We start from the raw sequence: 23,258 nt of genomic DNA on the forward strand, positions 1-23,258 counted from the left end.
GAATAAAAATAAAAGTTTGCCATGTTGATTGTTTTGGGTAAAAAGAGGAAGGGAAGGAAAGCTCTCAGCTTATCATCTTATTAATAAGTAAAGTTACATTTATTCTTGCAATGTCTTTTTGCATAATTTAGACTAACTTTGTGAGTTTTTTGAGGGCTGGAACCAATTAAAATTATTTACATTAATTCCTATGGGGAAAAGTCGTTCGAGATAAGAGCTGCTCGACTTAAGAGCGCAGGTCCGGAACGAATTAAACTCGTATCTCGAGGTACCACTTATATAATACATATACATATATATATCTTTGTTGCTCTTCTCTGCACTCTTTCTAGAGTCGCAATATCTTTTTTTACATTGGGGTTTTTTACATGCATGTCTGATTCCTACACTGCATGCTGTTTACAGAATTTAAAAGTTTGCCCATGCCAGTTAGCATAGAAACATAGAAACATAGAAGTCTGACGGCAGAAAAAGACCTCATGGTCCATCTAGTCTGCCCTTATACTATTTTCTGTATTTTATCTTAGGATGGATATATGTTTATCCCAGGCATGTTTAAATTCAGTTACTGTGGATTTATCTACCACATCTGCTGGAAGTTTGTTCCAAGGATCTACTACTCTTTCAGTAAAATAATATTTTCTCATGTTGCTTTTGATCTTTCCCCCAACTAACTTCAGATTGTGTCCCCTTGTTCTTGTGTTCACTTTCCTATTAAAAACACTTCCCTCCTGGACCTTATTTAACCCTTTAATATATTTAAATGTTTCGATCATGTCCCCCCTTTTCCTTCTGTCCTCCAGACTATACAGATTGAGTTCATTAAGTCTTTCCTGATATGTTTTATGCTTAAGACCTTCCACCATTCTTGTAGCCCGTCTTTGGACCCGTTCAATTTTGTCAATATCTTTTTGTAGGTGAGGTCTCCAGAACTGAACACAGTATTCCAAATGTGGTCTTACCAGCATTCTATATAGCGGGATCATAATCTCCCTCTTCCTGCTTGTTATACCTCTAGCTATGCAGCCAACCATCCTACTTGCTTTCCCTACCGCCTGACTGCACTGTTCACCCATTTTGAGACTGTCAGAAATCACTACCCCTAAATCCTTTTCTTTTGAAGTATTTGCCAACACTGAACTGCCAATACAATACTCAGATTGAGGATTCCTTTTCCCCAAGTGCATTATTTTACATTTGGAAACATTAAACTGCAGTTTCCATTGCTTAGACCATTTATCTAGTAAAGCTAAATCATTTACCATATTACAGACGCCTCCAGGAATATCAACCCTATTGCACACTTTAGAGTCATCGGCAAATAGGCAAACCTTCCCTACCAAACCTTCCCCTATGTCACTCACAAATATATTAAAAAGAATAGGACCCAGAACAGATCCTTGTGGCACACCGCTTGTAACCTGACTCTGCTCAGAATACTCGCCATTAACAATAACTCTCTGATGTCTACGCTTCAGCCAGCTGCAAATCCATTGAACTATCCAGGGATTAAGTCCAATCTTCACTAATTTATCTATCAGCTCTTTATGTGGAACCGTATCAAAGGCTTTCCTGAAGTCCAGGTAGGCAATATCCACGGCACCACCTTCATCCAACACCTTTGTGACATAGTCAAAGAAATCAATGAGATTAGTCTGACACGATTTGCCTTCAGTAAAGCCATGCTGATTTGGGTCTAATAAGTTATTGTTTTTTAGGTGCTGATTTATCCTCTTTTTGAGTAGAGTCTCCATCATTTTAACTACAACTGATGTCAAGCTAACTGGCCTGTAGTTACCAGCTTCTTCTCTACTGCCCTTCTTGTGAATAGGCACAACACTGGCCATTCTCCAATCCTCAGGAACTTCTCCTGTTAACAAGGATTGGTTAAACAAATCAGTCAGGGGGGTAGCAATGACAGATCTGAGTTCTTTAAGAACTCTGGGGTGGATGCCATCTGGACCCATTGCCTTATTTATCTTTAATCGTTCAAGTTCTTCTAAGACATCGGCTTCTAAGATCACTGGAGCTGAATCCGTACAGCTGGAAGCAATGCTATATCCCTCTATAGTATTATTTTGTAAGGTGTCTTTTGAGAAAACTGAACAGAAGTAGCTATTGAAATGGTCAGCGATCTCCTTATTCCCATTAATGCATGTATTATTCCCGGTACTAAGCTTCGTGATGCCGCAGTTTTTCTTCTTCTTATCATTAATATATCTGAAGAAGGTTTTATCCCCCTTCTTTACAGATTTGGCAATTTCTTCCTCTTTTGAGGCTTTAGCAGCATATATTATCTGTTTCGCCTCCTTCTGTCTCATTTTATATACCTCCCTATCAGCTATACTTCCAGACTCTTTATACCTCCTATAGGCAGCCTTTTTTTCATTGACTATAGCCCTTACATCATTGCTAAACCATAGCGGTTTCTTCTTCCTTTTACCTTTAGTTATTTGTCTTACATACAGTCCAGTGGCTTTTAAGATGGCCTTTTTTAATACAGTCCACTGGATGCTCGCTCCTGCCATTTTATCCCTCCCCTTTAATTCATTATCTAAATATTCTCCCATTGCATTAAAATTTGTTTTTCTGAAATCCAATACTTTGGTTGCATTATAGGATTGCTCACAATGAGTTTTTACATCAAACCACAAACATAGATGGTCACTGCAACCTAAATTTTCTCCCACCTTGACATCTGAAACCCAATTCCCATTCGTAAAAACTAAATCTAGAATATTCTCCCCTCTAGTTGGTGTCTTAACCAGCTGTGCCAGAGCTGCTCCTGTAAAGGCCTCTACTATATTCTTACTTTTGCATGTAAGGGCACTGGGGATATTCCAGTCAACATCAGGCATGTTGAAATCACCCATAACCACAGATAGCTTTGTTAGAATGGATCCCCAGTGGTATCCATAAATCATCATAGTTTTACTAGTCAGTAGAGTTCAGCTGTATGCTGCTGTACATAGACTGTTCATTCTATTTCCCTTTCAGAATTCATAACTCCCCAACTTTACTGTTAGCATTAAATGGTCATCAAAATCAGGTTACATTTTGGTATAGTGCAATACATGATCCTGGACAACTTGATTTTCAGATTTGTTTACTCTTGGAATCTTGTGTGAATCCAACAACTATGATTTATTCAATTCAATAAACGATTCCTTAGCAGGATGAATGAACTAGATCATAGACTGGATTTATTATACTAGCTATAATGTATTTAGGGGTGAGAATTGGCTTGCATGCTGTGTGAGCCCAGGCATTGTGGCTTATTCAGTACATCATAGTAAACTATGATTTAGCAGGCTAAGTCAACCCAGTTTCACTGTAATGTGTGTTTTCTTCTTCAGACTTCCTAAGCTTTATATTTGCCCCGGAAGCAGAGTAAAGACGCTGAGACATATTGTGGATTAAAAAAGGGTCATTTTATTAAATTAGCATAAATTTAAATAACGTAACTTTAAATACGTAAATTTAAATATTTAAATTCAACATAACTAAGGACCTGCAGAGGCAAAAACTAACGGGGCGGAAATTTATATTTCTATTGCTATACAGTATTTCTTTTGTCATGCGAAGGCAAAGATTCTCTCTTTTGTAGCTGGCTTGATAGCTATGCTACAATCTATTTAATTATTTAAATAGATCTATTTGATAGGTCTATTTTTGCCTTTTGTTTGGGGACATTCACTGTCTTTCCAGGCTTCCCACATATCACCTCCCCATACATTCAGTCTCTGTCTTTGATGATGTGAGTACCTTTTACTGTTCCCATTAATGTCGATTTCACCGCTTGGTTTAATTATTCCTGCTGTTTCCCTACATTTTCACAGCTTTGGTTGCTATAACAACAAAATCTAGGATTTTTTATTAAAAATCTAATGCATGTATTTTTTTAGCTTGTCCAATTTAGAAAGACGGCTGGGTTTAACAAGGATACAAGTGATGGAAATGTCCAGGACAATGCATGATTGGCAGGACGTTCCTCCCAGTGTGGTTATTAATTTATTTACTTATTCATTCATTCATTTCTAGGAATAAATAGGAAACAGGTTTCTGCTCTTGGCTTTAATAGCTCCGTCTGTAATCACTACTGCATGAGCTATTGAAAGGTCTCAGTCAGCAGTACAAAAAGTGCTTATAAAAACCTGACCTGTGGTAAAACAGTAAGAGCTGCTCGAAGCTCATTCTAATGTGGTTCCTATAGAGCAATTGGTTGCTTGAGAAAGAACATGGGTCAGTGTCCTGTTCTGTTTAATTTAGATATATAGAGTCAGACCAAGACTTGGAAGCCCTAAGGGAAAAACCAAGACCAAGAGGCAATGAGCAGCAGAATACTGATTTTGCATCAATTGATTTAAACAAATTACAAATCTGTGGCGGAGCAATAAATGAATGAATGAAATAATGAATGGATGGATGAATGGATAGAATCTCCTAGGCACACTTAACTGTTCTTATGATGGCGGCGCAATGGTTAGAATGCAGTATTGCAGGCAGACTCTGCCCACAGCCAGGAGTTCGATCCTGAACAGCTCAAGGTTGACTCAGACGGAAGTCTGAGTAAAAAGGAGGACCCAAATTGTTGAGGGCAATATACTGACATTTGTAAATTGCCCAGAGAGTGCTGTAAAGCACTATGAAGTGGTATACAAGTCTTAAGTGCTAATGCTAGTGCTATTTATGACAAATTGATAAAATGGGGCCTGAAGTTTCACTTTTTCATCCATCCATTCATTCTGTTCTGTAAAAGGGGGGAAAGAAACCAGAATATTGAATATCTTGGGGGGGGGATTATTTAGTATTTAATTTAATTTAATTTATTAGACTTCTATCCTGCCCAATTCCATAGGATTCAGGGTGCCTTACAACAATAAAAACAATACAATAGTACAATAATAAAAAGAATATAACAATAATTATAAAACACAAATTATCAACCCATCTTTAAAAAATCCATAAAAATCCTGAATCTAATCTAACATACCGGTACATACCAGTCGCGTATTTCAGGCATATCAGATGTTAAAATTTACGGGCCCCAGGCCTGTCAGCAAAGCCAGGTCTTAGCAGCTTTTCAAAAGGCCAGTAGAGTGGGAGCAGTGAAAACGTTGCGGGGGTATTGGGTGTTTCTACCATAGTCAACAGTATTGTACTACTTGGGGTGAAGGAACAGCAATATGCTTGACAATGAGATCTGGGTAGATTATTCAGTGAGAGCAAAGTGTCCTTCTACAGCTGTTCATTGAAAGTCTGAAGAAACTGAAGCCCAGAAGATATTAAGGCGGCTTTGTTTCTTTAACAAGCATTCATCTTCCTAGGCCTAACAGAGTTGGCCTTCTCTGGGTCCCGTCGACTAAACAATGTCGTTTGGCAGGCCCCAGGGGAAGAGCCTTCTCTGTGGCAGCCCTGGCCCTCTGGAATCAACTCCCCCCAGAGATTAGAACTGCCCTCACCCTCTTTGTCTTTCGTAAACTACTCAAGACCCATCTATACCGCCACGCATGGGGGAGTTGAGACACCTTTCCCCCAGGCTCTTTATATTTTATGTTTGGTATGTATGTGTTGTTTGGTTTTTAAATATGATAGGGTTTTATATGCTTCTTTTTTAATATTAGATTTGTTTCACTATAATATTGTTTTTATTATTGTTGTGAGCCGCCCCGAGTCTTCGGAGAGGGGTGGCATACAAATGTAATAAATTATTATTATTATTATTATTATTATTATTATTATTATTATTATTATTATTGGTTATCTGCTCCTTCATATAGTTGGATAAGTACAAAGAATAACAGAATAACAGAATTGGAAGGGACCTTGGAGGTCTTCTAGTCCAACCCCCTGCTCAAGCAGGAAACCTTGGTACCCTTTCAGACAAATGGTTATCCAACATCTTAAAAACTTCCAGTGTTGGAGCACCCAGAATTTCTGGAGGCAAGTCGTCCCACTGATTAATTGTCCTCACTGTCAGGAGGTTTCTCCTTCAGTTCTATTGAGTTGTGGATCCAGCTAGAGAGTCTGACTGTGGGCATCTCAAGCATTTTGTATGGTGTATCTCAAGCATTTTGTGCATTAGGTAACCATGGTAATCATCTAACAAAGTGCTAGCTTACTTCTTGATACACTGAGACTGACAGTGATATTCTTCCATCAGCTCAGTGGGATTCAGGTGGAGTAGGCAACTTTATACATAAATCTACCATTTACAGTATTTATTTATCTATTTATCTATTTATCTATTTATTTATTTATTTATTTATCTATTTATTTATCTATTTATCTATTTATCTATTTATCTATTTATCTATTTATCTATTTATCTATTTATCTATTTATCTATTTATCTATTTATCTATTTATCTATTTATCTATTTATCTATTTATCTATTTATCTATTTATCTATTTATCTATTTATCTATTTATCTATTTATTTATTTATTAGATTTGTATGCCGCCCCTCTCCGCAGATTCGGGGCGGCTAGCAGCAGAAAAAAAAGACAAATATAACAAATCTAATATAAAAAGTATTTTTAAAAACACCAATTTAAGAGACCAATCATACAAACAGACATACCATGCATACATTTTATAAGCCTAGGGGGAAGGTAATATCTCAATTCCCCCATGCCTGACGACAGAGGTGGGTTTTAAGGAGCTTACGAAAGGCAAGGATGGTGGGGGCAACCCTGATTTCCGGGGGTAGTTGGTTCCAGAGGGTCGGGGCCGCCACAGAGAAGGCTCTTCCCCTGGGTCCCGCCAAACGACATTGTTTAGTCGACGGGACCCAGAAAAGACCAACTCTGTGGGACCTAACCGGTCGCTGGAATTTGTGCAGCAGAAGACGGTCCCGGAGATATTCTGGACCGATGCCATGAAGGGCTTTATAGCTCATAACCAACACTTTGAATTGTGACCGGAAACCGATCGGCAACCAATGCAGACTGCGGAGTGTTGGTGTGACATGGGCATATTCTTGTGATTTTAGCTAAACTCTGAGCAGTTTTCAAAATTGTTGGCATCTTTATATTCCATTAGTTAAATATTGTTATACTTATCTCCCTGTAAACTCTGTAAGGCCTTTGTCCCCTTGCATCTAGCCATGGTAGAAACATGTTCTGACACCATTTTTCTGCCATGGCTCTGTAACATTGCCTTCAGCTTAGCCATAACCTGGGGTGGGCTGCTGCCCTGATGGGGGGGAACGCAGTGGGGTAGCGAAAATGTAGCTCCACCCCAGAGCAGCCAATTTGCACTGAAAGACGTTGAAAGAAAATGCAGGGCATCCTGCATAAGCCACGGCCATAATGTGGTAGTAAAAATTTTGGTAGCCCCTCAGCTTAGCCATAACCCATGGGTAAAATATGCTTAAATCGCTCTTAGCTGTAAGAATGTTTTATGTCTTCTCCCGTCTTCCAATACTGTTGAAGGGCAGCCTCAAGGCATGTTTGTTACTCACTATCTTGAAGAGGGAGGTGACTGGGAACAGAAGCAAGCACAGATAGGAGTGAGAAATAGTGGGCAACATAAATTGTAGGCAGGAGATAAGAAAAATAAAAAAAATATTATTATTATTATTATTATTATTATTATTATTATTATTATTATTATTGACACAAACACCATTCACTATAATTTTCTATAGCATACTCCCCTTGCAAGCGATCATTATTTCCATCACGCTTACACAATGCTTATTTCATACAGTGTTCCCTCAATTTTCGCAAAGTAGCGATGCAGAAGTAAATACACTATTTTTGGCTATGAACAGTATCACACGCCTTCCCTTAACACTTTAAACCCCTAAATTACAATTTCCCATTCCCTTAGCAATCATTTAGATTACAGTGTTCCCTCGATTTTCGCGGGTTCGAACTTCGCGAAAAGTCTATACCACGGTTTTTCAAAAATATTAATTAAAAAATACTTTGCGGTTTATACCACAGTTTTTCCTGCCCGATGATGTCATATATCATCACCAAACTTTCGTCCACCTTTAATAAATATTTTTTTAAATAAACTTTAATAAAGAAACATGGTGAGTAATAATCTAAATGGTTGCTAAGGGAATGGGAAATTGCAATTTAGGGGTTTAAAGTGTTAAGGGAAGGCTTGTGATAATGTTCATACCCCAAAATAGTGTATTTACTTCCGCATCGCTACTTCGCGGAAATTCAACTTTCGTGGGCGGTCTCGGAACACATCCCTCACGAAAATCAAGGGAACACTGTATTACTCACCATGTTTATTTATTAAAGTTTATTTTTAAAAAAAATATTAAAGGCGGACAAAAGTTTGGCGATGACATTTGATGTCATCGGGCGGGAAAAACCGTGGTATAGGGGGGGAAACCGCAAAGTATTTTTTAATTAATATTTTTGAAAAACCGTGGTATAGACTTTCCGCAAAATTCGAACCCATGAAAATCGAGGGAACACAGTAGTATATGTCTTTTGTCTCCTTTCTCTGTTTAAGAATCTCATCTATTCATTTCAGCCACAATTTCCCCAGGTTTCCACTTTCTCTCAACTCATTTATTCACTCACTGTTCATAAATTTGTTTTACCATTTGATTCTCATTCATTCTCTCTGTGCATCAAGACTCTTCAACATAATTCTTGCATTCTGGCCGCTCACTTTTCCATTCACGCTCTATTCACTGATCACCTATTTATTCTACACACTCTCAGCTCCTTATAATAAAATGGACTGTGCTCTAAAGTCATTTTTGCTTTTTTGGCAAACATTTATTCCTCATAATAAACCATGCATTATCTTTCTTGCAGCATTAGCACATCTTAAATTTTTTTCTCCCCACCCCCCACCAACCTATATAAACATAGATACACAAACGCATCTACTACATCTAGTTTTACTATCTATGTAGAATTTAATGTTGTTCACTCCCTTTTCCCTGAACAATGATGGTGGTGTTCATGTATTTATTTATTTATTTATTTTATTATTTATTTTATTTTTTATGCCGCTCTCCTCCTTAGACTCAGGGCGGCTTACAACATGTTAGCAATAGCACTTTTTAAAACAGAGCCGGCACATTGCCTCCCACAATCCAGGTCCTCATTTTACCCACCTCGGAAGGATGGAAGGCTGAGTCAACCTTTAGCTGATGATGAGATTTGAACCGCTGACCTGCAGATCTAACAGTCAGCTTTAGTGGCCTGCAGTACTGCACTCTACCCACTGCGCCACCTCAGCTCATTGGCTCAATTTCTTGTTGCATCAGATCAATCTACTATTCCCTGTAAATCATTCAGTTTATCCATTTATGCATAAATATGTTTAAGAATCTAATTATTTTTCATAGTTTTTTTTCCTTATTTATTCTATTTTTGCTCTGGCTTTCACTTCTTTTTGTTGTTTTCCATATCTTTTTTTGCTCGGAAGACCTATTCTCCATACTAATAGAAAATGTCTATCTCATCTTCGGAACTGTTCAACATCCTTGTAACATTTAGTTCTTCTCAGAGTATATCACATAATCAAATCAATCCTGTTTTTAGATTTATATTTATTCTTTTGCCATGTGTCTGCCTGAATAGACTATTGCTTACACTATATATTTGAAATTAACAGAGTTTCTTCTAAACAAATATTCATCAATCACTATTCTTATTCATTCTGGAGCTTTTGAATACCCCAATCATTCTTTCTATACTCTCTAGCCTTGTTCCACCCTCCATTCATACCACGCAACAGAGTTTTCCCGCTTCTTGGATTACATACAGACAGGATGTTCTGCAATTTCCAATCTCTGGTCCTTATATCAACATCTATGGGCCCATCTGATGCTAAGTGTAGCATATGGGTTGGAATTTACAAAGAGTAAATCCTAAAGAGTATTAATTAATTATTGAAATTATGAAAGATGTTTTGTGTATGATCCAAAGAGAATTGGGAAAGACATGTTAGATCTGAATGAAGCTGCCTGATCTTATGGAGCAGAGTTAATGAATATACAGGAAAGAGAAGGTGTAAATTGCAAATTTTAAAAGGGAAAATCTGTATGAGAAATTATAAAGCATTATAATTTAGATTGTTATATGAGTTCAGATGTGCTGTAAACTGCAACTATCACAATCTATGGATCCTTAGGTTCATCTGAACAATCTAAATTATATCAGTTTATGTTTGGTCATATACCATATATTTTTGTTTCTTAATTTGCAATTTAAACCTTCTCTTTCTTGCTCCATAAGACCAGACAGCTTCATTCAGATACGACACATCTTTCCCGATTTTCTTTGGTTCATACCCAATATATCTTTAATTTCAATAACTAATTAATACTCTTTAACATTTACTCTTCTTAAATTCCAAGCCATATGCTATGGTCAACATAGATACTGACATCTGCTCTTCTATTATGCCCTTGGATAATCACAGTTTTCACAACATACCTTCTAGTTAGAAAAGGAAAGACTGAATTAATAGCCCTGTGCCATATGTAATATTCCCTGTTAACTGGAAAAATAGTTAATTTTGGCCTATATGGGCCAGGATACAAAGTATAATCAAAGTCCAGTTTTACCCCAATGTAAGCTAGGATTTCTAATTTATTTTGCAAATCACATAAAATGGCCCATACTGTGACCAAGCCTAAGTACATGCAATGACTTAACACAGTCTTTTTAGGTGGTTTTTTTTTTTTTGTATAACAAACTTTTTTCTGTTAGCATTTCAAAAAGATGGTGGACAATGTGAATCTCATTTTACAGTTCAATAAAGAACCGCAAAGCATGGTATAGCCATATGTTGGTGTTGGCTCTGACCAATTCTATTTGTCGTAGCCTCAACAGATATTTTAAAACATTCTAGACTGATCAAATTTCTTTCCATAGCCAATCTTCATTTAAGGATAGGTAAATCTAGATCTAGATTATATAGGTCATTTCCACACTTGCCATTTATAGCATCTTAAGACCTTTTCCAGCCATTGTTCTGGCAGATCACAACTGTAACTTATTATACTTATATCAATCCAATGATAGTTAGTTCAAATTGACTGGTGAAAAAATTGCTATACAGTGTTCCCTCGATTTCCACGGGAGATGCATTCCGAGACCGCCCGCAAAAGTTGAATTTCTGTGAAGTAGAGATGCGGAAGTAAATATACCATTTTTGGCTATAAACAGTATCACAAACCATCCCTTAACGCTTTAAACCCCTAAATTACCATTTCCCATTCCCATTATTACTGGTTCTCACCATTGAATAAGACACTTAATGATCCTGATATTTATAAACATAATTATTTATTAACAATAATTTTTTTTTGTTATTTATTTGCAAAAATTATTAGTTTGGCGATGACATATGATGTCATTGGGTGGGAAAAACCGTGGTATAGGAAAAAAAGCCACAAAGTATTTTTTTAATTAATATTTTTTGAAAAACCGTGGTATATAGGCTATTCGCGAAGATTGAACCCGCGAAAATCGAGGGAACACTGTAGTTCAATTCTATTCAAATGATCGTCTTTCTCATCAGTTTTAAACCAGCTATAGAATGCCACATCACTTTAACTAGGGTATGTAAGTGGCAAATTTTGAATAGTTGAGAAACAAAACAGAATAATCCTTGATAAAAAGAAATACGGTATATAACATCAAGCATATCAAAAAGCCCTAGTGTGACATTCCATTTAGCAATGATTCTAATTAAAATAGGAAGGCATTGTTTTAAAATTAACATTGTTGTCTTCATGTTTTACCAATGTACTGTACAAGATGGAAGCATGCTGCTTTTCAGACCAGCAAAGAGATCAGGATGCATCCATTAAAAGGAATATTGGCAAGAAAAGGACAGTGACATGTTTTGTCAAAATGTCATTACGTGAACCAGTGTTTGAAATGCTATTTGAATCTAATCTTTTGATGCTAAATCAAAATGTCACTGGTTTGCTTTTGGGTTAGTATATTATATGATCTCAACTACTATGGTCTTTAGATTGTGGTTTACAAATCCCAAAGGATGCATCAACTCAGCCCTTGAATCACTGTTAAATAACTCTTCCTTCCAAGCTGTCTTGACTTCCTCAGTCACTCACCCATCTCTTGTTCAAAAAAATAAATTTTAAAATAATTCCAGAAACTAGCATGAAGATTTCACATGGAATACACAGTGGATATTTAGAGATTTGAATTCAAATGGTTTTGCATATAGTAGTAACTTCTGATTCAGAATCCATTCCACCATCGCAACAAAAACACGTGTTTTACACGCGCACTGTCACTTCAGTCACACATGCACCTATACCACATTGGGGAAATGACCCTCTGCGCATGCGTAGAAGCATTTGCACATGTGCAGAGGGTTTTTTGCTAGCCACGTTCCAGAAGCAGCAACCAGAGGACCTGTTCGGGGGTGTAGATAGCGGACCATCATAGAAACATAGAAGATTGACAGCAGAAAAAGACCTCATGGTCCATCTAGTCTGCCTTACACTATTTCCTGTATATGTTAGGATATATGTTTATCCCAGGCATGTTTAAATTCAGTTACGGTGGATTTACCAACCACTTTTGCTGGAAATTTGTTCCAAGCATCTACTACTCTACTATGCCGAGTGGGGGCAAATTTGTGCCATAGGTTTGGGCGAACCAGTCCAAACCATCAACATCCCACCACTGCATTCCACATTGATGCATACCTGCTCCTAAATTGAGCAGTGGATTTCTCTCCATGTAGAGAAAGATCCAAACAAATTTCAGCCAAGCCTGTGTGTGTGTGTAATCAGTTTTTCAAATGGAGCACCCATGTTGGTTTAAACTAGAGTTAAGTGTGCCCGTACCAGTAGGTGTAAAGCTGCTTCTGGGAGCAACCTTCTGGAAGAAAGTGTTTTTCTGCAGTGGCAGCAAATATGTTGAATATGAACACATATCCATTGAAAACTTCCTCTCCAGCACAGTGAAATAACTTGCAACCCATGTAGAGAATTGTAGTGATTATGATGTAAGTACAATTGGCTAGAATTGCTCCCTCAGCACTTTGGAAAGGAAACAGCCAGTGCAGAGTAAAGCATGCTTGCTTTTTCAGTGTGAATAACTTTCAATAGTGCTGTCAATTGGGATATTTAGAGGCAATTAGCATTAATTGGCCCCCTTTTTTCCGCAAAATCATGTTATTGGTTGGGCAAACACATACAAAAACTCTGGAGATGGACACATATCAGCAGGACTTAAGAGATAACGATGTGCTGGTGTACTTGCTTAGTACTTATTTTGAAAAACATGGCCCTTTTACCTAAGGTTAGGTTAGGTTAGGTTTATTGGATTTATATGCCGCCCCTCTCCGCAAACTCGGGGCGGCTCACAACAATAATAAAAAACAGTACAGCACACAATACCAAATCCAATGCCCACCCATCCAGTTCCAATTTAAATTAATAATCTCATAAAAAACAGTATATATAAAAAACAGGCACACAGTCAATCAATCAACAAAACAACATGGGCAAGGGGGAGGTGTTTTAGTTCCCCCATGCCTGACGGCAAAGGTGGGTCTTAAGGAGTTTACGAAAGGCAGGGAGGGTGGGGGCAATCCTAATCTCAGGGGGGAGCTGGTTCCAGAGGGTCGGGGCCCCCACAGAGAAGGCTCTTCCCCTGGGTCCCGCCAGACGACATTGTTTAGTCGACGGGACCCGGAGAAGGCCAACTCTGTGGGACCTAACCGGTCGCTGGGATTCGTGCGGCAGGAGGCGGTCCCGAAGATATTCTGGTCCGGTGCCATGAAGGGCTTTATAGGTCATAACCAACACTTTGAATTGTGACCGGAAACTGATCGGCAGCCAATGCAGACTGCGGAGTGTTGGAGTGATATGGGCATACTTGGAGAAGCCCATAATTGCTCTCGCAGCTGCATACTGCACGATCTGAAGTTTCCGAACACTTTTCAAAGGTAGCCCCATGTAGAGAGCGTTACAGTAGTCGAGCCTCGAGGTGATGAGGGCATGAGTGACTGTGAGCAATGACTCCCGGTCCAAATAGGGCCGCAACTGGCGCACCAGGCGAACCTGGGCAAACGCCCCCCTCGCCACAGCTGAAAGGTGTTTTTCTAATGTGAGCTGTGGATCGAGGAGGACGCCCAAGTTGCGGACCCTCTCTGAGGGGGTCAATAATTCCCCCCCCAGGGTAATGGACGGACAGATAGAATTGTCCTTGGAAGGCAAAACCCACAGCCACTCCGTCTTGTCTGGGTTGAGTTTGAGTTTGTTGACACCCATCCAGGCCCCAACAGCCTCCAGGCACCGGCACATCACTTCCACTGCTTCGTTGACTGGACATGGGGTGGAGATGTACAACTGGGTATCATCGGCATATTGATGATACCTCACCCCATGCCCTTGGATGATCTCACCCAGCGGTTTCATGTAGATATTAAATAGGCTTTGGCATTGCTCCTGAGATGGCGCCACGCCCCTTTGTTCTCAAGCTGGCATCATGGCTAACTGATGGTTTAATTTGCCAAAATCTATGGTTGCAAAACTTCCACTTTTCTTATTATCCTGGCCTTGCAATTTTAAACTACCTGTTGAGAAGGAGGCAAGATATGTAACCCACTTATATATTTATGGACATGATAAAATAATGAATGGTCTTGTTGATATTTAAAGAGGCATTAATGATTGGCTGAATTCCCATTCAACATTAAGCCATGTTAGGGGTTTTTTTGCAGACAGTAGCAGATTATGCTGATTCAGTCACTGAGGCTTATTAAAAACAGCTTTTAAATCACAGCTAATTGAACATAGCCAATTATGGTTTATTATAAACCATGATTATTGCAAGCATTTAATGAACTAGGTCAATACTAGATTAGATTAGGAATAGGCAAAATGCCACCCTTCACATATTTTTGGACTAACATCCATCAAACTAGCTGTCCAATAATTAGATTGCAGTGACTGTATTAGAAACAATGGGGATACCTGGCTGTATGACTCTGAAATAAGTTCCTCATAATACAAGATATTTTTGTGTGGCCAGGTTCACAAAACACAAACATGCTAGGACAGGGATAGGCAAAGTTGGCTCTTCTATGACATATGGACTTCAACTCCCAGAATTCCTTAGCTAGCATGATTGGCTCAGGAATTCTGGGAGTTGAAGTCCACATGTCATAGAAGAGCCAATTTTGTCTATCCTTGTGCTAGGCTAAGATAATGTTAACTTTTTTGAGATGTTTCCTTTTTTTTGTATGAAATCAACCAATGTGCTATGAAAAGAAAACCATAAGGACTTCTTGCTACTATTTTGTATGTATGTAGAAATTGGTTCTGACCAGTTCTGGAGAACCAGAAGCGAAAATTTGGAGTAGTTTGGAGAACTAATAAATGTCATCTCTGGCTGGCCTGTCCCCAGGGTATTCTCTGCCTCCCAAGTACCAGCTGATCGGGACGAAATGGGGATTTTGCAGTATTTTTCCCTTGCCATGCCCACCAAGCTATCGCCACAGAACTGGTTGTAAAAATTTTTTTAATCCCACCAGGGTTAGTTGTGATTGCTCTGGATTTCACTTGACATGTTGTCTACACAGTCTTTGTAATGTTCAGCAATCATTTATTGCTATAACATGCATCTAATAAATCCAGTTTTCTTTATTTATAAAATTTATATTTATGAAAAATCTATGAGTGCTTAATAAACAATAAATAGAAGCCACATTTTTTGGTAAAAAACACAATTTTTAATTTAATAATGAAGCAAAGCAGATATTAGTGGAATTTATAAAATGCAGGGTTTTGTTTGCGTATCAATTAAAAATTATAGTTAACTGAATTAATCCAATTTTTCAGTTCATCAACTAATTACTGGCCGGATTGGCACACCCCCTTCACTGTGTTTTGTTCACTTGTGACTTAGTATTGCATGAACTATTAGTGTAGTTGTTAAAACATGATACATGGATCAAGGTACTGGGAAAACCCACCCAACAACAGATTGCAGAGTAGTTAAGGAAAATTGTGCAGAAGCCTATGCAATCACATCCTAATTTCCCCTTATATCTTGAATGAAGCAATGTGGCAACACATCCTAGGACATGGAAAAGGGGCAGAGTTGAGAGACGAATCAGCCTAGAGTCGTTGCAATTACTATTGTAATTGTCTGGAACATTAAAAAAAACTGCCAGCCATTTTCCAATGGTTAAACTTAGAACTTTGTAGGGCTGTGATGATGAACCTATGGAACGCATAGCAGGTGGCATGCAGAGCTATATCTAAGACCATGCGAGGCGTTGCCCGATGTCAGCCGATGAGCTGATCTTAGGCCTTCTGGAAGGCAGGCGGAGGCTGTTTTCACCCTCTCCAGGCCTCAGAAAAGCCTCTGGCACCTGTAGATGATGAAAAATGGACCCACCAGGTCTGTCGGAAGTTCAGAAACAAATTTCTGGTAGGCCCATTGGGCCAATTTTTGCCCTTCACAGGCTACTGGAAAGACTCTTGAAGCCTGGGGAGGGTGAAAAATAGCCATTGGGCCTGGTTTTTTTTGCCCTACACAGGCTCTGGAAGCTTTCCTGAAGCCTGGGGAGGGTGAAAAACGGGCCTACTAGAAGTCTGGAGGCTTCAGTGAGGCCTGCACGCATGCATTGGGGGGCAGTGTGGGAAGGGGATTGTGCATGCATGCGTGGGGGAATGGCATTGCATTATGGTGTGGGTAAACGTGCATGCGCAATTTTGGCACCCGAACAAAAAAAAGGTTTATCATCACTGATGTAGGGGGAAAAGGGGCAGAGTCTGGGAGTAGAGTTGAGAGACGAAGCAGCCTAGAGTCATTACAATTCCAATTCCACAAGGGAGACAAGTCAAGTCCTCCTTGAATTCCATGATCTATCTAGCACCAATTTAGGCATGAGCAATAAGTCAGCTTAATTGGAACATGGGATCCTGGTTCTCTGCACCTGACAGACTATTAGTCCAGGTCAAATGAAAAATGATCACGTAGCAGCCACTGAGATTTTTGCAGCCCAGATTTGGTGCTGCTGCTACACCCTTGCACCCTCCCTACGGATGAGAACACACTGTTCCCTAGGACAGGGGTAGGCAAAGTTGGTTCTTCTATGACTTGTGGACTTCAACTCCCAGAATTCCTGAGCCAATCATGTTACCTCAGGAATTCTGGGAGTTGAAGTCCACATGTCATAGAAGAGCCAACTTTGCCTATCCCTGCCCTAGGGCAATGTCCACCAAGCCAATGTTCTCCGCTGCACCAAATACATAATTGTGGCTAAATCAAAAGGCATTCAATTCAGATGGCCAACTCCAGTCACCTTAACCCATCTCTCTGACCATGAAAATATTTACGGACCCCTTGCATCCTGGGCGTACATTGTTTCAACTCCTACCCTCAAAACGCTATAGAGCACTTCATACCAAGACAACGAGACACAATAACAGTTTTTTTCCTAAACGCCATCACTCTGTTAAACAAATAATTCCCTTATCCCAGTCAAACTATTCACTAAGGCTGCATTACTATTACTATTAGTCTTCTCATCGTTCGATCACCAATCTCCTCCCACTTATGACTGCATGACTGTAACTTGTTGCTTGCATCCTTTCGATTTATATTAATATTGATTGTTTCCTGATTGCTCATTTGTACCCTGTGACAATAATTAAGTGTTGTAGCTCAGGATTCTTGACAAATGTAGCTTTTCTTTTATGTACACTGAGAGCATATGCACCAAGACAAATTCCTTGTGTGTCCAATCACATTTGGCCAATAAAGAATCCTATTCTATTCTATTCCTTGTGTGTCCAATCACACTTGGCAATAAAGAATCCTATTCTATTCTATTCTTTGTGTGTCCAATCACATTTGGCCAATAAAGAATCCTATTCTATTCTATTCTATTCTAACTCTATTCTATTCCTTCTGTGTCCAATCACACTTGGCAATAAAGAATCCTATTCTATTCTATTCTTATTCTATTCCTTGTATTTCCAATCACACTTGGCAATAAAGAATCCTATTTTATTATATTCTTTCCTAATAATTCTAATTCAATTCAATTCTAAATTTTAATTCCAATTCTATCCTATCCTATCCCTATCCCCATTCCATTCTATTCATTTACACGAGGGCGGGCTCAGTAGCCCCCTGTAACTACCCAGGCGACCCCCCCTTCCTTTTCTAATTACCCCACTGATCCCATGGCAGACAGGCAGGCAAGGTACTAGGGCATGAGACAGCGCAAGCCAGCCTCCAAATGTGGGCCTTCCCTGCACTATTTGCACTAGCTTGACTGATGACCTTGGCAACGGGGCTAAACCGAAGGAGGCAAATTAGCCCGGCTAATTTAGCTCTGCGTCGAAAAGAGGCAACATATGCGTTCACCTCCCCCCCACCCCTCCCTCTCCTTTTTGGCCAGCACCGGAAGGGCGTGTTAGGTTCCAGCCATGCCCTCTCTTGAATAGGACCCCGCCCCGGGTAATATCTGAAAGAGCGGCTGAGGGGAGAGGAAAAAAGGAAGAGAATCTTGCGCGCGGGAGATCCAGTCCGGGATTTCCTTGTGTCTCGGCACACACACACATACAAAAGAGCCCTCACTCCTCAGCGTGTATATACGTTCGGCGTGATAATTCTCCCGCCTCCCTTTCAATTTATTATTATTTTTTTGGTTTAAATTTTAAATCCTTTTTTCCCCTTCCCCCTTCTCCTCTCCTTCTTTTCCTCTTCACCGTCGGCTCCAGCAAGCGGGTTTGACACGGGGAAGAGCTTCCGTTTTTGAGGGAATCTGCCTCAGCTGAAGGGGTTGGCTCGCGAATGCTGACATAGCTCGGCTTACGTTTTTATTTTTTTTTACGATTTCCACGCGTTTTTTTCCCCTCACCCGCCCACCCACCGCATTTCTGCCCGCCGCTAGCCGCTGCTTCGGCCGGGGTTATATTAGAAGAAGCAGCTTTGGCACGGAGCGCGGTGCAAAAAAAAAAAAAAAAATCCAAGATGCGCTAAAAGAGGGAGGGAAAAAAAAGTAGACACCACCGGAGGGGAGGGGGACAGAGACCCCCCCTCTCCTTGCAAAACCGACGGGAGGAGGAAGAGGAGGAGGGAACCGCCGCAGCGGAGGCGGGTGATTTTTTTGGAGGGTGGCGGGTGGGTGGGGGAGAAGCTTGCAAGGAGGCGTCCGACCGGCCCTCTGGCGCTCGGCTCGGGCGGATTACAAAGCTGGGCGTCGGGCGGAGAAGGATGCTGCGCCGTTCCGAGGAGCGCTCTGCAAAAATGACAACCCCGGAGGGGAAAGTGTGAAAAGAGCCTTGGCAACCGGCCAGCGCGATGAGGTCTGCGCCGAGGGGCTCTCGAGGTTGCCGCAGCAGCAGCACCACCACAAAAGGGGACTTGCTTGCAACGGAGCTGTGATTTATTTTTATTTTTTATTATTATTATTTTTTGCCTTCTCCCCCCTTCACCTCCTCCTCCTCCCTCCTGCCGGCTTCTCTGCACGGGAACCAGGCATCCTTTTGCCTCTTCAGAAGCCGCGCCGCATCCCACTGCCGGGCTGAGATTTCTTCCTGGAAAGAGGCTGAGCACCCCACCCCCTTTTGCATCTGGCGTTTGGACTCTGGATGATGCTCACCTTCGGGGCCTTGGGCAGCTGAGCTGTGGACCAAGTGGATCATAAGAATAAGGTTTGGAAGAGATGCTCCGTTTCCTGCAGCATTCCTCCGGAGCTGCCCTTTGTGCATGGGCAGAGCAGGGGAGGCGTTAGGGTTCCAGGTGGCGGCTGGCATCCGCTGCCATCCAGAGGGGGTGGCAACCACCCAACCGGCGGCAGCAGCAGCAGCAAGAGGAGAAACGTCTGGCAGATGCTGGCTAACGGTGTGGGCACTGCCGCCGTCCGCTCCCCCAGGCACTCATGAGCAGAGGAGCCACCCTGCAGCGAAGGACGACCTACCTGATCTCCCTGACCCTTGTGAAGCTCGAGTCCGTTCAGCAGCAAGGGGAACAACAGCAGCAGCAGCAGCAGCAGCCACCACCGCCGGAAGATGAGAAGGCAAGGGTTGAGGATGGGGCTCCCCAGCCGGAGGGCAGAGCAGGCAGCCTCCCCTCCAGCCCTCTGGCTTTTCCATCAGTTGCCGAACCCTCCGGGTTAAGGAGCCACAAGGAAGCGGAGGAGGCGGGCAAGATCAAGAGGCAGGAGCGCATCTTCCACCGGCAGGATGCGCTCTGGATTAGCACCAGCAGCGCCAGCACGCCCGACTACCTACTGCAGCTGTCGCCAGGCTGCCCGGAGACGCCCGGACCATCCCCGTCCCCGGAGGGCACCGGGCGAGCTGGATCTCTCTGGACCCCACCCAGCAGCAGCAGCAGCCAAGGCAGTCCTTGGGATCCAAACCTTGGATTAACAGCAGCTGCCCCCAAGGCCAAAGCCACCACCGGCTTGGATGCACCAGCCACGATGCCAAGATCGGAGGCGCTGGGAACTTCGGTGGCTCCCGTTGTGCCTCCCAAGCCTGAGCCGCTAGTGCTCCCTGTAGCGCCAGCGGTGCCCCCCAAACCCGAGATGGCGTTGGCCTCCAAATCTCAGCCAGCCGTCCCCTTTATCGCTCCGCCTCTGGCTCCTAAACCTGAGCCTGTGGTGCCCTTCCAGCGTGAGGCGACTATGCCGTGCATAGCCCCAGTTCTGCCACCCAAACCCGAGCCAGCAATCCCCTCTATAGCCCCCATCATCCCCCCCAAACCAGACCCCCCTGTGGGCATTATCTTTTCATCTGCTCCTCCCAAACCTGTGGTGGTTGGGCCTCCGGTCTCCTCCGCTCCCCTTTCTAAGCCTGAAGGTACTTTTGTCCCGTCGGCTCCTGCTGTAGCTCCAAAGCCCAAAGCCATCATGGTTCCTGTCTTGCCCGGCGTGCTGCCAAAACCAGAAGTGGCCCTGATCCCCTCCAAGCCTGGCTTGAAGGAAACCTTGGAGATCCCTGGAGATGAGTCGCCAATCCCTCCTCCGACCACTGCCAGCTGCTCCTCCAGCGCTGCTGCACCTGGGCGCCGGATGTTGGTCAGCCACGCTAGCTGGGGTGGCCCTGAGCCTGGGACCATGGAAATGACGGTGAGCCGTGTGGGCGTCTCTCCCTTCTCTCACTCGGGAGCCTCCTCGCCTCACCCCGCGGCTGGGAATCGCCGCCTCCGCTTGGCCACGAATAAGCCTTTCAAAACCGTGACCACCACGGGGGCCAAGGTGGGTGCAGAGCCAAAGGCCGGCAAGGGGAGCCACAAGGGGGGCACCCCAAATCGCCTGTCGTGGCCAGAGAGTGAAGTCAAGGGCCGCATGAAGGTGGCAGTCAAAGGGAGCGGGGAGACGGTCCCCCGAGGAGGCTCCAGGGCGAAACTGTCGCCCCACAAAAACAAAAGCAAGACTCTGGACAACAGTGACCTTAACCATGGCCCGGTCAGCTTAGCCTCCTCTGGTTCTTGCTCCTCAGAGGCCGCAGTAGGGCTGAAGAGAGGCCGGGAGGGTGGAAGGGCCTCCACTCGTGACCGGAAAATGCTCAAGTTCATCAGTGGCATCTTCACCAAGAGTCCGGCTTCCACTCCCACTCACCCTGGGCCTGGCTGGAGTCTGAGCCATAAAGAGCTGCTTAGTGCTGAACTGGCCAAGGGAGAGTTGCCCAGTAAGTATTGGACCCTGCTTTCTGGCAGGAGAGCATGGCGGGGATACCGGCTATCCACTGATCTCGAGGGTGGGTGCTGTAGGCTGAATAATGACACCTGAATGTTTAATATTGTGATCGGGAGATATTAGACACCCACCCACCTGAAATCTTGGTTTGGAATATAGGAGGAGAAAGAGTAGACCGATTTCCTCAGCCTGTGATACCTTCCAAGATGTTAGGACCACCGTTCCCAGAATTCCATCTAGTGGGGGATTCTGGGTGTCATAATTCAATATAGGCAACAGGTTGGCATGCTATCTATTTATTTTTTTAAGAGTTGCAGTAGTAGAAACATAAGGTCCCCTCCCCTCCCGGTGTTAATCACGATTCTTCTGCAGAGCCTCTGGGGAAACGCTTGCCTTACCTGATCCTGCATTAGATTTCCCATAGAAGATCTCCCTACTGTTTCTCTGCGAAAGAAATTCTGGGCAGCCTAGCCTTGTTGCCAAGGTGATAGTAGATCATGGCCACCAATAAATGTGTATACTCACGTTGGGAAAGGGTTGAGTTTAGAAGGGATCTCTTGCTCCCAGCTGAATGCTACCGCAACTGGATCAGTTGGGGGATATGGCTGAGGTTTTCATACAGCCTCCGTGTCATCTCCCCTGCGAGAAACTGAGGAGAAAATAATTGTCAGCACCTTTGATGGGAATATGTAGATGAGGTGAAGGATTCTTTCTCAAGATTGCATGGGAGTCAATCTATATCAAGCAAGCACATGGAGCAGGAGTCACCTCAGGCTACTCCTCACCCCCAGTTTGTAACAGGGGTGAGCGGTACAAAAAATGGAGTGAAGCTCTGGGTAATTTCAGGAGCAAATACCAGGGTTCTGGTTTAGGCAAGACAGGTTCTATTTCTGCAAGCCAGAGTTGATAGTTTTCCAAAGGGTATGATCTTCTGCTTTAAAAAAAAAAAAATCTTCCCCTTATCGGGTAATCTGGGGCCATCTAGAGCCCGCCTCTGTTCCTTAGCGTTCTACAGAGGATGAATTTCATAGCTGTTTGTTTCTGATTTTTTTTTTTACCATGCCAAACAGATTCAAATTTTGCCAAGGCAGAAGTGGCAAGCACAATATGGAGTCTTATTTCTGCAGCAAATTGTTCTCTTGCTTGTTGAGTTGAACCAGATGATGATGATGATGATTACTACAAGGTGCTTTAGGATACTTGGGTGAGGAAAATGTGATGGGGTGTGAGGTGTGTTTGTATAACATAAATCTATAGAGATTATGATGATGTGATGCCAAAAAGTGTGTTTGTCAATAAATACCAAGTACAGTACCATGTTTTACACCAGGGAGTATATATATATCCTGGATACAGGACCTGATACAGGAGTTGAACCTGTAGCCTAATAAGGCAGAGGCCTCGGGTTCAAATACCAGTAAAAAGGGTGTGGCTACCTGATATAGGCAAATAAGCCCAAAATAGATCTATAGTAGTCTCCCTTCCTTTTCATTATAAAAAAAAATATGTTACACACACATAACACACACACACACACAAACATATACAGTAATAGGCAGCCAAATTTTTTACTGCCATACTGTGGGTGTGGCTTATTTTGTGGGTGTGGTTTGAT

At 42.2% G+C, this 23,258-nt stretch overlaps 1 protein-coding gene across 2 annotated transcripts in view; it reads left to right on the forward strand.

Moving 5' to 3' along the window:
• Positions 1 to 23,258, forward strand: part of AGAP2 (ArfGAP with GTPase domain, ankyrin repeat and PH domain 2) — a 215,571-nt gene that overhangs the window by 79,531 nt on the left and 112,782 nt on the right. The window contains exon 1 of one of the 2 annotated variants that reach the window (XM_070740737.1): positions 19,810 to 21,635. The exons of the other annotated variant lie outside the window; for it this stretch is intronic. Within the exon in view, the coding sequence (XP_070596838.1) occupies positions 19,883 to 21,635 (1,753 nt within the window). The 5' untranslated portion in view covers positions 19,810 to 19,882. Of the gene's footprint in view, positions 1 to 19,809; positions 21,636 to 23,258 lie in introns of those variants that run through there. 2 annotated transcript variants of the gene reach the window in all.

The sequence above is a fragment of the Erythrolamprus reginae genome, chromosome 2 (genome assembly GCF_031021105.1).
Source record: "Erythrolamprus reginae isolate rEryReg1 chromosome 2, rEryReg1.hap1, whole genome shotgun sequence".
In the NCBI taxonomy this organism is placed as follows: domain Eukaryota; kingdom Metazoa; phylum Chordata; class Lepidosauria; order Squamata; family Dipsadidae; genus Erythrolamprus; species Erythrolamprus reginae.